The sequence below is a fragment of the Petaurus breviceps genome, unplaced genomic scaffold (assembly GCF_028583685.1).
Source record: "Petaurus breviceps papuanus isolate PSGF00001 unplaced genomic scaffold, PetGlider_PUasm1.0 37, whole genome shotgun sequence".
NCBI classification, from domain to species: Eukaryota; Metazoa; Chordata; class Mammalia; order Diprotodontia; family Petauridae; genus Petaurus; species Petaurus breviceps.
The window spans coordinates 67289479-67305609 of NW_027186296.1; the positions used below are offsets into that span (position 1 = coordinate 67289479).

At 37.6% G+C, this 16131-nt stretch overlaps 1 protein-coding gene across 1 annotated transcript in view; it reads right to left on the reverse strand.

Annotated features, from left to right (window-relative positions):
- RASGRF1 (Ras protein specific guanine nucleotide releasing factor 1) overlaps positions 1 to 16131 on the reverse strand; it is a 220297-nt gene that overhangs the window by 131887 nt on the left and 72279 nt on the right. The window contains exon 3 of the mRNA XM_069098666.1: positions 5527 to 5674. Coding sequence (XP_068954767.1) covers positions 5527 to 5674 — 148 coding nt within the window. The remainder of the gene's footprint in view (positions 1 to 5526; positions 5675 to 16131) is intronic.

The window sequence follows — 16131 nt, forward strand, 5'->3', positions numbered from 1 at the left end:
GTGTGTGTGTGTGTGTGTGTGTGTGTGTGTGTGTGTGTGTGTGTGTGATACCCATGCCAATTTATTACTTCAATATTTCATGGAAAGTTAACACCTTTGCTAAAGACAGCCACAGGTTGCCAGTGTCTGATTCAATTCATCTTATTTTCTGCTTCCCAGTTTCTGGTCATCTGCTACTTGTTATATTTTGTCAGACCTAATTTAAAGTTAGACTTGAAAATTTCATAAGCCTTTGAAAATGAGTTGTAGAATTACTTTTTGTCTGGAAGTGCATCTTCCATATTAATATGCAGTTCTTAATGCAAGAGATTAATATGAAAGTGTTTCCCCATTAGGATAGGTATACTTGAGGATACCTTGTCTTGAGAAAATGTTAGGCTATGAATTTGATCTGCTCTAGAGACTATGAATAACCTTTAAAGAGTTTGTTTTTTTACCTGGATCCTTGGAAATTCTCTTGCTTAAAGAGCACCTCATTTCATGTTGTTTCTGCAAATAGTCTGTTCCATGAAAAAGCATTTAATTTAACTGCCTGCTACCTATTCTTTCATTATCTGAACCAACCATGTTGTCAGTTTCTCACCTGCCTTTTTGATCCCTTCCTCTATTATGTGGTTAATACTAGTCTTCATTTTAAAATCCTCTCTCATCAGTTTTTCTCCATCCTATCTGAATTTAAGCCAATCTTCAGACCTTAACTTCCCTAAAAGGCTTCATGACTATTTTTGCTTGTTATTTCAGCCTTGCAACATTAAACTGAGTTATCAGAAGGAAAGTATATATGGCACCAGGCTATAATCCCACCTCTATGGTTTTGAACTGGAAGTGATCTTAGAGATCACCTGATATAGAAATGGTGCTTCAGAATATTCCTTGCTGACTTGAACATGAAGATATGTATCAGAGGGTCAAAGGACTCATTAACTTCTACAACAATAGGGAATGACTTGAATTGTTCAGTATGAGCATATAGGACAGAGAATTTCTCTAATCAGAAAAAGAACCTTTGTCAAGCTGGCAGCTAGGTGATGTACTGAATAGAGCATTAGACAGGAGGACCTAAGTTCATAATCAGGGGTATACTGGAGCCAATTCTAACTGGCTTCTGAGAGCTGGTTGTTAAATTGTCAGTGTGAACCTTTATATGTCAAAAATTGGCAAATGCTATAAATTGGGGCTTGATGTATTATTTTGTTGACTGTCTAGATTTAAGAAAGTAAAGGAGAAAATGTATATAATATAGATTAAACTTAAAAACCTGTCATGCATACATTGCTCTCCCCACCCCAAGCTGGTTGTTAAACATCTACTCACATACCACTGATCATAATTCTAAGTTATATACTTAGTGTGATCCTTAGGTGTGTGATCCTAAGAGGTCATTTAATCTTTGTCTCAGTTTTGGAGTGTGGTGTGCAAATTCTTTCTTTATCTTTTTTTCTCTACTGCATCCTCTTCCCTTGTTTTCAATGATGACTTCCAATTCTGCCATTTGGAATAGCTAGTCATTAGAGATCTCAAATCTAATGGCTTCATCTATGTTCTTATTCCCATACTTTATAATACTTTTTTTGCAGTGATAGTTGTCTGTGTTTGTAAAATTTGTTTTCTCCTCGAGAAAAATGAACTTGAACTCCAGCTAACCAAGACAATCCACTATTACTTGATATCATTTTGCCTTTTTATCTGTCCCCATATCTTTGTCCATATCATCCCATGAGTTTGGAAAGAACTCTTCTTCCCCTAAATACCTACCCATCAACATTCTTCTCTTCAAGGACTGGATCAGGATTTGCTTCCTCCATTCAATTTTCCCTGCTATTTTCCCTTGCTCCTGGCTAGAAACATCCTTTCCTTGAATTCATCAGACCACTTTGTTTGACCACTAACTCATATTGTTGTGATTTACATCTATATGTCTTTTTCCTTATCATGCTTTTATTGCTTGTATGATCCTAGGAAAGTCACTTAACCTCTCTGGGTCTCAGTTTCCATATTCATAAAAGTAAGGTGGGGTGCTCTTTAAAGTTCTTTCTAGTTCTGAATCTATGGTCCTATGATCTAATGACCTTACTGTTCAAAATGGTTATAAGCTCTTTCAGGTATGATTTCACCTTGATCTTTGTATCCTCAGAGATCAGTGTAATGGACTGCACATAGTAGGCTCTTAATATTTGTTTGTCAAATCAAATTTAACTTGTTCAATTGAACTGTGCTCATTTTGGTCCTATTCTTCACCAATCTGAATGCTAGTTGGCAATCTTTAACTCATCTAGCAGAAAGATGAGAAGAGGTGGAGCAATGACCACTGATAGGGAATCTATTAATTTAGTATATAGGGTATTAGGCTTGGAGTCAGGAGATATGAGTTCAAATCCTACCTCAGATACTGTGTGACCCTGGGAAAGTAATTTACTTTTAATTGTCTTAGTTTCCTTCTCTGTAAAATGGAGATAATAATAGTTTCTACTTCATGGAGTTGTTATGTGGATCAAATTAGATATTATGTTTAAAGTTCTTTGCAAACATTAAAGTATGATATAAATGTTAGCTATTATAATGTAGTCATTTTAAAGCCAAGGAATACCTTGACATATAGATAGATAGTATAAGTGGCTAAATTGGGGCAGTTAGGTTGTACAGTGAATAGAGCACTGGCCCTGGAGTCAGGAGGAACTGAGTTCAAGTCTGACCTCAAATACTTGACACACTTGTTAGCTCTGTGACCTTGGACAAGTCACTTAACTCCAATTGCCTTGCCTTCCCTCCTCCAAAAAAGAGTGGCTTAACAAATTAGGACCAATTGAGAGGCATATGCTTGACCAATTAGAGAGGTATATGCTCTCTCTTTTTTTTAAACACAGAGACATCAATTATGAAACTGAAACTGAGGTTCATATAGAGAAAAGATCATTGGACAGTCAGGAGAATGGGTTCCAGTCCCAGCATTGTCATTAATTGGCTAGTGAGTATACTCTTTGGCCCTGTATGGGCCTCAGTCTTCTCATTGATCTCTTTTACAATTCATTACATAATTCTACATACAATTTCTTCATTTTGATAACTTGAGAAATATTAATCTGTTACCATTGAGACCTTCCTGAACAAAGTTATCTCTATATCTTTAAGTTCAATGCCATTTCCCACACCTACCAAATTTGGTCCAATTTTTTTTTCTTAGAGAGAAAAGGCTAAGCTATTGGAGATAACGGGCTACTGAGAAGATCCTTAAAATAAAGGGAGCTATGTATAGCATGCTGAGCCCACACAGCTGGAAGACTGCTCTTCATTAAACAGTCTCCTATTTTTAAGCAGGCTATATTCAACCCTGAATACTACACAAAGTGTATGGATTCTGAATGGCATCTGCTCATTTGTCTCTTTCCATTTGATTTAGCAATTTTCAGCTTCCAGTAGCGTGTTCTCTGAGAACTGATGGAGCTAAGCAGTTACCCTACTCACCTCTGTTGCCTGAAGCCTAGCTACTTTGGCTGGAGATAAACATCATAATGAGAAGCTGGTCTCAAGATTTTTTGCTTTATCTTTGGGGATGTAATTAGCCATTTAAAGCATTGTTTAAGAGAATCACCAGAATCAATGTGTTGTAGGGGGAACAAGACTAGACATAGAGACAGAAAACCTACATGTGAGGCCTGATTCTGCCACATTTGTGTGTGACCTTGGGCAAATCACCTCTCCAGGGCTAAAAAAGAAGTCTAGCCATCAGGAGGAGATGCTTCTTTGGATATTTTCTCTCATTTGTTCACTTAGTGTTTGAGACGACAAGACATCAGGATGTTTAAAAAAGGACCATGAAAGTGGAAAATGGAAACCATAAATGATCAAGTCATTAAAAAAACCCTAGAAACCATGAAAAAATTAAAATTAAAATAGCCAACAATTTATAATACTTTACAATTTACAGAGGACTTTGTCATATATCTTATTCTATATTCAAAAGAAAACTATAAGTTAGCAGTAAAAATATTTTAGCCTCATTTTACAGATGAATGAATGAATCAAAAAGCATTTAGTATTATGTACTAAGAACTGTACTAAGCTCTTGGGGTTACAAATGCAATCTCTGTTGTCAGGAAACTGAAGCTCAGACAGGTGAGATAAAATATCCACCAAGTTCTAGGATAGCTAGTAGCCAAGCACAGGCCTTCATAGGACCATAAGATTATAGATTTTGACCTATAAAGGAACTTAGAAGCCATTGAATCATTTCAAATATTAGGAAACTGAGGAATAGAGAAAAGTTAAATGATTTTCCCAGTGTCACATGGCTAGAAAGTTTCTGACACAGGATTTGAAATGAAGTCCAATTTTCTCTTTCCACCATGTTATATGAAATTATCTAGCTGTGAAATTGAGTACTAAAATATTGAAGACCAAGCCTGTAATTTCATTAGGAAAGAAAACCTCCAATAAAGAGACTTCTTTTACCAATATGCTCTCTTTGTTGCTTAGAGGATTAGGGAGTATTATGCGACTTGCCCAGCATCACATAGTCAACATGTGGCATAAGCAAAAGTTGAGTCCAGATTTTCATTATTCCAAGGCAGACTCTTTATCTCTACTATGACTCACTGCCTTTCAGCTGTAATTTTAACACTCTGAATGAGATGTGATCCAATGAAAAAGTATGTAAAGTACCTTGCAACTATAAAACACTGTGCAATTATAAGCTAATATTATTCTACTAAAGGCTGGATAGCATAAAATGTTTCCTCATCTGTAAAATGAGCTGGAGAAGGAAATGGCAAACCACTCTAATATCTTTGCCAAGAAAACTCCGTATGGGGTCACAAAGAGTTGGACATGACAGAAATGACTGATCAGCAGCAAACATATAAAATATAATAAGCTAACCATATATTCTTTTGAATGATCATCTGGCATATTTATTTTACACATGTTTATTCCCCTATCACTCCATTCTCTTCCGTTCTTCCTATCCATTATTCTCTCAATCCATTTCCCTTTCCCCTCTCTCACTCCTAGCAAATCTAATGAATATTTGGTGACTTTATAAATTTTTTTTACTGAGAATTCCAGATGACTCTCTTTCATTTTCTATGGTGAGACTCACCGCTCCCACCTATCCCTGTTCAAAGAGTCATTTTAATATTATTCATTTCTAAACCATTTGGTTCGAAGCTTATGAGGGCTCTTGAGTTCCCTTAGTTCTCCTGATTTCTGAATTTGGGGCATTTAGCTTTTCATTTTCATATTCACCAGAGATTTAGTTCAGGAAAGGAATGGGAAAAAAAGTACCTAGAATCCCAAGCCAAAATATATTAGATTATCAGAAGCTCTGGTTTAAGTTTTGCTGGGGGTTGAAAAAGATGGATTAGAGATTACCTATGCATTTCAATGATTTGTATGGCCATGAAAATAAGAGATTACCTATGCATTTCAATGATTTGTATGGCCATGAAAATAAATTAAGTCAAAGACGAAATAAAGCCAGATCATTCTTTGAATTGATAATGATTAGAATGGCATGCTGGATGTGGTTACCTCTGATTTCAGCCGTTCAATCTCAATCTCCCCATCTTCGATTTGTTGTCGCAGCTGTTTGGCAACTGTTTTCTCTGTTTCCACAATTTGAAGTAAATGGAGATACTTCTGCATTAAAGCTTCATGCTCTGTGGCCAGGTTCCTGTAACTATGCAGAGACACGAACATTTCAAATATGTCTCCACTTCAACAACAACAACAACAACAAAACAATGCTGCCTATGCTTTCCATGACCCTCTCGTTTTCCCCTTAGCCAAATGACAATCAATCAGCAGCTGAGAATTTTTGAATACTTTCTTGTGTCCAGCACTGTTCTGTGCACCATAACAGATGCAAACAAACTGAAGAGATTAGACTAACATGAACAAAATTAAGGGACAAAGACAGCATATAACTAAAAGTTAATTTTATTGTATAAACTACAAGTATAGGAGATCTGAGAGGTAGAAGATGAGAGTTGGAATAGTCAAAGAAAGTTTCACAGAAGTGGGACTTAGGCTGGACCATGATGGGTGGGTAGAAATTGTACAATTGACTAAGACATTTTATTGTAAACAAGGGAAACAGTATAAGCAAAGATATGTAGGAGGGTATTATTGACCATGGTATGTTCAAAAGTCAGTAATGAAAATATCCTGGATGAAGGATCCATGTTGGGGGGAAGTTGTGAATAAGGTTGGGTAGGCAAAAAGGAGCTAGATTATTGAGATTCTTGAATGCCTGACTAATGAAATTAGACATAAAATTATTAGAGAGAGAATAGACCTCTGAGATAATTTAGTTTAAATGCCTCATTTCAACAAACATTTGTTAAGCTTGTTGTGTGTGTAAGGCTCTATTTCTTGATCCTGGGGTTGGGAAGATAAAAAAAAAAAATGGAAAAATTCTTGCCTACAAGGAGATTACATTCTACTAGAATTGTATATGGGTGGGATATATAGCATACATACAAATAAGTAAATGAAAAGTAATTGAAGGAAGGTGACAGCATCAACAACTGTAGGACCAGGGAAAGACAAGGTCCTTCATTTGAACTTTAAAAGAAAAGAGAAATCTGTGAATTAGAGATGAAGCAGGAATGCATTTCAGTCATGGGGTATGATTCAGGCAAATGTGCCTAGGTGGGAGATAGAATGTTGAATTTACAAAGTAGTTCTTTGGTTCACTTTGGCTGTAATAAACAGTGTATGAAAGGGGGCAATGTGCAATAAGATTGGAAACAATGGTTACAGTCATATTGCAGAGGGCCCTAGATGTAAGGCTAAGAAGTTTATATTTTATCCTAGAGGTAGTAGGGAGCTACTAAACAGTTTTGATCAAGTTGAGACAAGTTCAGACCTTCAATCCCATTTTTAAGTAGTGCTAATTATGAGTTTTTTCTTCCTGACATTGAACTAAAATATATCTCTCTGTGATGTACACCTATTGCTCCTTGGATCTGCCCTCTGGGGCCAAGAGGAACAAGTCTAACCCCACATAGTGCAAAGATGACTGGTTCCAAGCTTTCTCTACATTATAGTATTTCACTTTAGTATGTCTGAATGAGGGGTAGCAACTAGATTTTCTAAGGAGAAGCTCTTAATGACATCTAGAATGACCTCTAGAATAGTCCAATTCTATGATTACTTGGTTCTCAGAAAGGAATCTTCTCTCTTTCATGTAATTATAAATCTGGTCTTAGAAGGTCAACTAGTCTAATCCCCTCATTTTATAGATGAGAAAACAGTACCAAGGAGGTCAATTGGCTCCCCCAGGTAACATAGATAATAAATTCCAGAGGTAGAGTTTGAACCAGATTCTCTAACTCCAGGCTAGTGATCTTTCCACTATACTACATATTCGATTAAACAATAAAATTCAATTCAATGAACATTTTTGGAGTACATGCCATGGAGCCTTCTACTTGGTACTGAGAGACATACAAAGCTGAATAAAACATGATTCTTAGCTTGAAAGAGCTTACAGTCAGACTCTCTCAAGCAGGGGCTATTATTTCAGGGTCTAAGAACTTATCTTTTAAAAATATTTTTGAAAACTATATTTCAATATAACTGGTTTCCTTTGTAATTCTATGTATTTTGTGTTATGCATTTAAAATATTATTCCAATAAAGTATCCATGCTAGGCTGCCAAAGGGACCCATGACTCACAAAAAAGATGAAGAACTTCTGATTCAGAGGAGCTAGCACTTCTCTGGATAAATGCAAGCATGCTTTTATTATGAGAAGGTATTACCAATTAATCTTGAATATTTATGAAATGCAACCTGTGCCTGCAGCACTGTGTTAGGTAGAAGGATGGAACTACAAAAAATTTAAGACCCAGATCCTACTTAAAAGAAACTTATACATTAGTTGGAAAGACAAGACATGCCCCCTACTAAATAATTAGTAAACAAGATAAAATTGAATAACGCATCACATTGTTCGGTATAAACAGTTAGAGAACAGAACTCAGGACAACAAGGTTATGAGGTATAGACAATAAATACAAAATCAGTTAGAGAAGGGCAGCATCAAGTATGGACTGTTGTTGACAGGGGAGACTTTTTTGGAGGAGGCATAACAAGGCTCCTTAAAGAATGAATAAGGCAGAGAGGAGAGCAGGAGAGTTTGTTGTGTAAGGTATGAGTAAAGGCTGAGGTAGAAGTGAGTATGACATAGATTAAAAAAATTTGATCCAGAAAGAAAATCCAAAGTGATATTTTTTAAAAAAGTTGTTCGACAGATACTAGTACACTTATTATAAAATACTATTTTATGAAAAAGGAGCATTTTATTTTTGTTACTGAAAATTAGGCTAACAAAGAGTCCTTTCCCTCAATCCTTCCTCAGTTTCCTACCAAAATACCTTTTCGTTATTTGCAAAGGCAATGCTGCTGAATGTTAGACAAAGTTTACTTTCAAAATTAACCTCTCCTCTTGCTCCAACCCCCATACATGCAGATTTATGACGACTATGCCATCTCTTGGGGGTTGATCAGGGAATTTCTGTAATTTTCAGGTGATGAGTTTCCTCTGGGACTTTGATGGCATTTTCCAATGGAAGCTGTGTACATATCACTTTGCTCCCATGAAGGTTTCTCATTGACTGGTAGTGAATTGTTGGATGAACTGTTCTCAGAGGAGCTTCTTCTTTGTGTGGGGCCTATAAAAAGGAGTCAACAGACTTGCTAGGCTTTTTTTTCCTACTGGGCCTCATTCTCCCCAGAAGTATTAATCCACAATCTAGTCTTTTAGCGAGAGAAAGAGGAGTTCCTACATAGGTCTAGCCTTTAGAAGGCCTTGCTAACAACCCCAATAGGGTTAGGAGTTCTTGGATACAGTATTCTTGAGAGCAAAGGAGAAAGAAGATTATAATGCATGTGTCCCCCAGATCTGGGAGGGACTAAAACCACTACATATAAGTGTAAAATACTTAGACTTTACATTCTACTATTTCTATGAGTTAATTGCAGATATGATGGGGAAGGGATTTCTTTTGTAGCAACACCAAAATAATTTTCCTTCCAGTTGGGGACAGAGGAGTCCAAATCTGCAAAGTACCAAAGCTTATATGGTTTTCTAGGGATGAAAGTGGAATATTAAAGCAACTCCAGATGTATTTCCCCTCTCAGGAGATTCCAAATCCCTGGGGAGTGCTATGAATCTGAGGAACTCTAGAGACCTTGACAAAGGAGAGACTCTCCAGAGTCAGCCAGTGGTGCAATGGATAGGTCTGGAGTCTCAATTGAAATCTAGCCTCAGACATTTACTAGCTATGTGACCCTGGGCAAATCACTTAACCTCTGGTTGCCTCAGTTTTCTCATCTGTAAAATGGGATTAGTAATTGCTTCTATTCTGCAAGTTGGTATTAGGATCAAATGATATAATATTTGTAAAAGGTCTTAGCATAGTGTCTGACTTGTAGCAAGTGCCGCTTTAATGCTTGTTCCTTTCCCCAGTGAGGGAAGGGAACTGTGTTGATTATTTATTGGTGACTATGAGTCCTTTTTTTCCATGTTGAGAACTAAAATTTATCCTCTTTTCAATTAATTCATTATTACCTTAAGTATTCTAAAGGAGCTAGGGATCCTTAGCCACAGATGTGGAGACCTAGATATGAATGATAGTCGAAACTATATATTGCAGTTTCCTCAATGTCAATTCTGGGTGGGATTCATATGAGGAAAGAGTTGTTTAGGGAGACGGTCCTCAAGGTCAGACTCAGCTCATGTACACCTAAAGCTTGAGAGACTGGGCTATATAGGTTATACATTTTTACTTGTAAAGGAATAACAATGTAGTGGAAAACTCACTGCCCCAAGGGTCAGGAAACATGGGTTATAATCCCTAACTGTATGTAATCCTAGACAAGTGATCTAACTATTTGGATGTCAGTTTTGCTTTCTGTAAAATGAGAAGATTGAACTAAATGATCTCTAAGGCCCCTTCCAGCTCTGAAATTTTATTATCCCAATGGCACATATGCTAATTGTTTCAAAATATTAAAATGACAGTATCTTTTCTGAAAGCACATATTTTTTTTCCTGGTGAAAAAAATTAGTGTCTGAGCATGTATATGTGTGGATGAATTCTTTCCTTCTGTAAATAAATTTTAAAAGGCAAACAGCATCTGCTCAGAGCAGGAAATAACAATTAGGAAATTCATGTCTTTTCTTTCTATTTATTAGTAATTTCCAATGCTAATAGCTAATTGCTTTAAATGATGCTTTAAGCCTTGACCAAAGGTGTTATGTATAAGAAACTACAGTCTGGGCTTGGTTTCTTGGTGTAAAATTAAAATGTAGTTTTATTTCATTTATTAATGACCACTAATGGATTGTAATGAAGGCATAGCCTATTAGTTAAACAAATAAACAATTAACTTGAATTGTAACCTGAATTAACTTGATCATTGTTCTTCCTTGCTGTTCAGAAAGAACAGTATTTCACTACTAAAGGGCTGTCACCCTGAAAGAAAAACAATCACCAAATTCAATTTTTTTGGTCACAAAATCCAAGAGTGGGAAGGCCATTGAGAAGAATCCCTCCCCAAAGCATGAGTGCCTTCTCCAACATTGGACACAGAAATCATCCAGTCTCTGCTTAAATAGCCCCAGTTACAGGGAATTCATCATCTCCTGCAGAAATTGTTAGTGTCCCTCCACATTGTATTTATTTTGTATGTAACTTGTAGTTGCTTATATGTGAACTTGTAACAGTCCAGTATAATGTAAACTGTTTAAGGTCAGGGTCTATCTTACTTTTATATTTATTCAAAATCCAGCCTGTAACAGTGATGAGCACATAGGTAACATAGTAGAAAAAAACTCTGGCAATGGAGTCAGAGGACCAGGGTTCATATTTGCTGATATTGCCTGCCTATAAAACCTGTAGAAGAGTCATTTAATCTTGGGACTCAGTTTCCTCATCTGTAAAATGAGGGGTTAGATTAGACGACCTATAAAGTTCCTTTTGGCTCTTGATCTAAGATCCTAGGTGCTTAATAAATACTTGTTGCTTGATTCCATTTTCAGCTGTAATTGTAAAGAAGTAATTCCTTATATTAAGCCAAACTTTCCATCATCATGATTTCCAAATATTAGCTCTGTCTTCCCTTTTGGGCTACATAGAATAAATTTAATCCTTATTTCATATGATGCCCTTCAAATAATCAAAAGATGCCTATAAAGTCCCCAAACATTTTCTTCTCCAATCTAAATACCCCCAGTTCCTTCAGCTATTTCTTCTATAACAAGGTTTCAGGCACGCTTACAGTCCCAGTGTTCTTCCTTTGAATGAAGAGGTTAAGGGTGCTGGGGTGTAGGGTTAGGGGTGCATGAGACCCCAAAATACCAACACACCAGGTCCTGCTGAATGAATTTGACTCAAGCCTTATTTCAGCGAAAGAAAAGCAAAGTTTATTAAAAGTTGGCCATATTGGGTAGACTCTTAAGGAGCCTCGGTATCTGTATGGCTTGTATTGGACAAGCAGCCCAGAATCATCTGACACAGAGGTTACTTGTTAACTCCCTTCTTAAAGTGTGCTGTCAAGACACGAATAATAATGGGAATCTCATAGATGACCTCAGAGGCACTTTCATTTAGAGATTGCCTTCCCAATGAATACTGAAAATGCTCGATGAAGGACCATTCAACCACATGGGTACCAGATTTTTGTGTTCTTTCCAGTGCCTAGGTAAACCACCAGTGCTCTGTCTCTATTATTGTCATTGGCATCACAGCAATAGGCTTCTACACAGGCTCTCCCTACCATTTAATGATTGGTTAGTTTGCTCTTGGGTGTCTCTCATACTTTCCTAGCCCAGGTGTAACTAAGAAAGACCTTTCTTATTGGTTCTCATCTTGTGGCCTCTTGAAAAAGGAGGAGTCTGTGTGGGTACACCGAAGTTAGATCTTGAGGTGGGTACAAGGGAGGAAATGTGGAATGGGAAGAATGGTATCTGAAGAGCTGGGCTCAAGTCCAGGCTCTACCCAGCTTGGGCAAAGTCATTTATTACCTCTCTGGGACTCAATTTCCTTGCCTGTAAAATGGAGTTGAACTGGATGAATTATTTCTGAGGTCCCTTCCGGCACCGACAATTTATTTTTCTATAACTTTGGCACTTAAAGATGCAATAGCCTCCCTTTGTTACCTTCTGTGGCACTTGAGAGATTACTTAGCTGCTGAAGGTAGCAGAGAAAGGCTCAGCAGGACTGACAGTGGGTTGCTAATGAATTTTGCACCTCATTTTGCATGTAAGCCTATAGTTATTCATTTGAAGGCATCAATCAGAAATTACTTATCCTATATAACAGTTGATTTATTTGGATAAAGATCTTATTTGTCAATATAATTAATTTTCATTATGGTTTTGTTTTATTTCTTTAGATAGCCTTTGGTCCCTGGGAATTCAAAGGGGAAAAAATTGAAACTCTAAGGCTGTATTTCCTTTTGGTAGAAAAGTGGGGGACTATAGAAATGGAATATGGCACACACAGGCTAACGCAATCAGCTGTTTTTATTTAACTGCTTTTTTTATAGGCTTGACTTCAAAGTGGGGAATTTTATTGGAAAGTAGCTATGCTGTAGAAACAAGAGGCATCAGTAAAATAAAAAAAAAAAAGGAATTCTAAAGCTGAATAATGTGCATAGAGCTATTCCTGGGCATGTATTCATAGCTGTAAATTAAGAGGACCCAAGAGAGTTAGTTTGCAAATGTGTCGCTCAAGGCTCCAGGCCACATGAGCTACAGACAGTAGTTTTATGACTTCTGTATTGATTTGGGATTGGAGTTTTTCATTACACTTGAGAGCTACTTTTACAGTACAAACAACCCCTTCTTTCTATTCTTTTTCATGCACATAATAATTGTCTTTGTTCCAGATATCTTATGGGGGTTCTTCCATTTCTCTTCCCTCTGGCACCCTTCCCACAGCCATAGGAGAGGAACTGTGGCCTAGTGAGTGGCATACTTGACTAGGAGCCAGGAGGCCTGAATTTTAGTCCTAACTCTGTTATTTTGGAGAAATAACTGGGCTCTTGATTTCTTCCTGTGTAAAAAGAAGGTGTTGAATGCTATAAATTTCTAAGGACCTTTCCAGGGCTTTGTACTGTATTTAATTAATAAATTTGGAATCGAATTCCAGTTCTAGATCCTAAAGTCCTATGTTACCTGTAAGGAAGATCATTTCTATTTCTAACAAAGAATCAGAGAACTGAAGAGTCCCCAGAATCCCTCATTTTAGAGATGAAGAAACTGAGGACCAGGGAGGGGGACTAACTTGCCCTAGATCACATGACATCACATATTATTCATTTATTAATTTAACAATCACACATAAAACTGCATTCCTTATCTCTGCCTGGAATGCTTTCCCTCCTCATCCTACCCTTTTTGAAACACCCAATTTCCTTTGAGATTCAGTTCAGGTGTTAGCTTTTGCATAGTCTCCCCAGGTGTTACCCATCCCCCTTCTCCTCTCCTCTTCAGGTTACTTTGTATCTGCCTTTTTTGTATATAATTATAAAAAGTGTTTTGTATATAACTATACATGAGCACCCCCTGGTTTGAATGTAAGCTTCTTGGGGTTAGGGACTGTTTCTTTGCTTAGCTAGCATTTATAGAGCTCTTTAAGATGTGCAAAGTGCTTTACAAATATTATCTCATTTGATCCTTACAGCAACCCTGGGAGGTGGGTGCTCTTATTATTCCCATTTTACAGATGAGGAAACTGAGTCAGACAGTGGTTAAATGAGTCATCTAGAGTCAGACAAGTAATAAGTGCCCTTGGCTAGATTTGAACTCAGAATTTGAAATATTTTGTTTTTGTCTTTGTATATGCCTGGTACATAGATCTTTTTTTGTTTTTTTTTTGCTTATTTGGAGAGGGGAAGGCAGGGCAATTGGGGTTAAGTGACTTGCCCAAAGTCCCACGGCTGGTAAGTGTTAAGTGTCTGAGGCTGGATTTGAAGTCAGGTCCTCCTGACTCCAGGGCCAGTGCTCTATTCACTGTGCCATCTAGCCACCCCTCATAGATCTTAATAAATACCTATTGATGTATTACTTTATTAAATACCTGCTAAGTACAAAGTACTACTTAGGCATCAAGAGCTATAAAGACAAAATAAAACATAGCCCCTCCCTTCAAGGACTTCACATTATGCTGGTCATATGAGTCTGAGGTGAATCTGGGAGGCCTTCCCTTGATTTTGTAGGAAGCTAGTCTTCCTCCCTACTTCCAAAAAGGATAACTGTGTGGCAAGTAAGCCACACTTCCAGTCCTTTGGTAAATGATTCTGACCAGAGTATCTTCAATGATCTTCTAGGAGGTATTATAGAAATACTGACAATTTTACAACTTAGCAAAAAGAATTCACTTTTATTCTTTATCAGTTAGAAAGGCCCAAACCCTACGTAATAAACTCCATGGGACATCCAAATAATTTTCATCCAAATTCCAAGAATATCACAGCCTTGCCAGCACAGTGTATCTTGTCATCATCAATCTTGTTCCCTCTTCATGGACAGTGATGCCTTGTCCTCTAATCTAGACCTCCAGAGACTTTGCTTCCTATTCCCCCCTTTCTCCCACCCCAGCCCAATTAATATATTTGGTTTGATTTTTTTCCCTTGGGAAAAAATTCCCTGCCTGGGATTAGAGGGATGTAATATGAATGGGATATAAGATCTTCCTGGACCATCAATAGGCTTCGTGTGGAGCCCCTTAAGGGAGGTTTGCTTAGGGGAGGCTTGATTGTAGGAAGACTTTTGCACCTTTTGCTAATTTCTAATTAGGCACTGAGTCATTGAGGATTGTAATGCCTTCTGGCTCTGAGAAGTATGTATCTACTCTGATTTGGTATTTTGCTTTGGGAGCTTGCTTATGAGAAGGATCTTGTGATTCCCTGGTCAAGATTCTGAGTGGCCATATGTTCAGAGCTCCCCGACTGCTCAGATGTAAAGTCTCTTTCAATCTAGGGATGTATGTAAAGTGTATACTTGATTCAGGCAGTCAGAGCCCTATCTATTGGTCTTGATTTCTCTGTTTGTATTTTCTCTGAAGTTTAGGGTGCTGACTTTCCCCCTGAACTAGTGAAATATAATTTAAAAAGATTGTTGACCCCTTCAATAGCTATTTTTCCTAGTAAAGCAGATCTAAAAACCTGTGCTAGCAGCCATCCTGGGTATGCCAGTGTGGTTGCCGCTACAAGGGAACGAGCAGAGCTTTACCTCAGCCCTCTATATTTGGCTGGTCCCAGCCTCCTCTGCACTATCCAGACAACCACCAGGACACCAGGGCCTGCCTGGTTAGCACTGGGCTCTTGATATCGACCATCCTGCACAGAAACCTTCCCCTGCCTCCTCTTTTCTTCCTTTTAATAATCCAATCAATATAACCACTAGAAGCAGCCAGGTAGTGAAATAGATAGAGCACTGGACATCAAGTTAGCATAGACCAGAGTTCAAATCCACCTCAGGCATTTATTAGCTGTGTGGCCTGGGGCAATTCACAATTTCTAAATGCCTCAGTTTCTTCTTCTATAAAATGGGGATAATAATGGAATTTACCTTCCAGGACTGTTGTGAAGATTAAATTAGATAAGAGTTATAAAGTATTTCACAAGCTTTAAAGCCTTATGTAAATGCTACTTATGATCATCTTGATCATCTTTGTCTTGTTAGAAAGGCCAGGACAATCTGCTGGCCTATGTTCCACTTACAATTCTGGTGACTGCTTAAGCCACAGTTCCCTTTCCTGGACACCACTCTTCAAACCTTTTCTATTCCCTTAGCAGAATATAAATTCCTTCAGGACAGGGACCATATTTGTTCCATTGTGCACAGATCAATGCTTGGCATAAACCAGGTACTTAAAAACTGCTTGGTGATTGATTGATTGATTCATTGAAAGGTTCTCTAGAGAACTGGCAAGCAAAGGAAGTCTTTTGAATCTAGGAGAGAAAGCCTTACTTCTTTTCCCTTCTGACAGTCCTCCTAGCCTATTCTAATTCCCAGTTGCTGGATCTTTTGAAGATGTAGCTTTATTCTGGCAGAGAGCTTAGGAATTTAGGTTAAGTCTTGTTAGGTGGTTGATGTGTTTGAGGAAGGGAAGGGAGT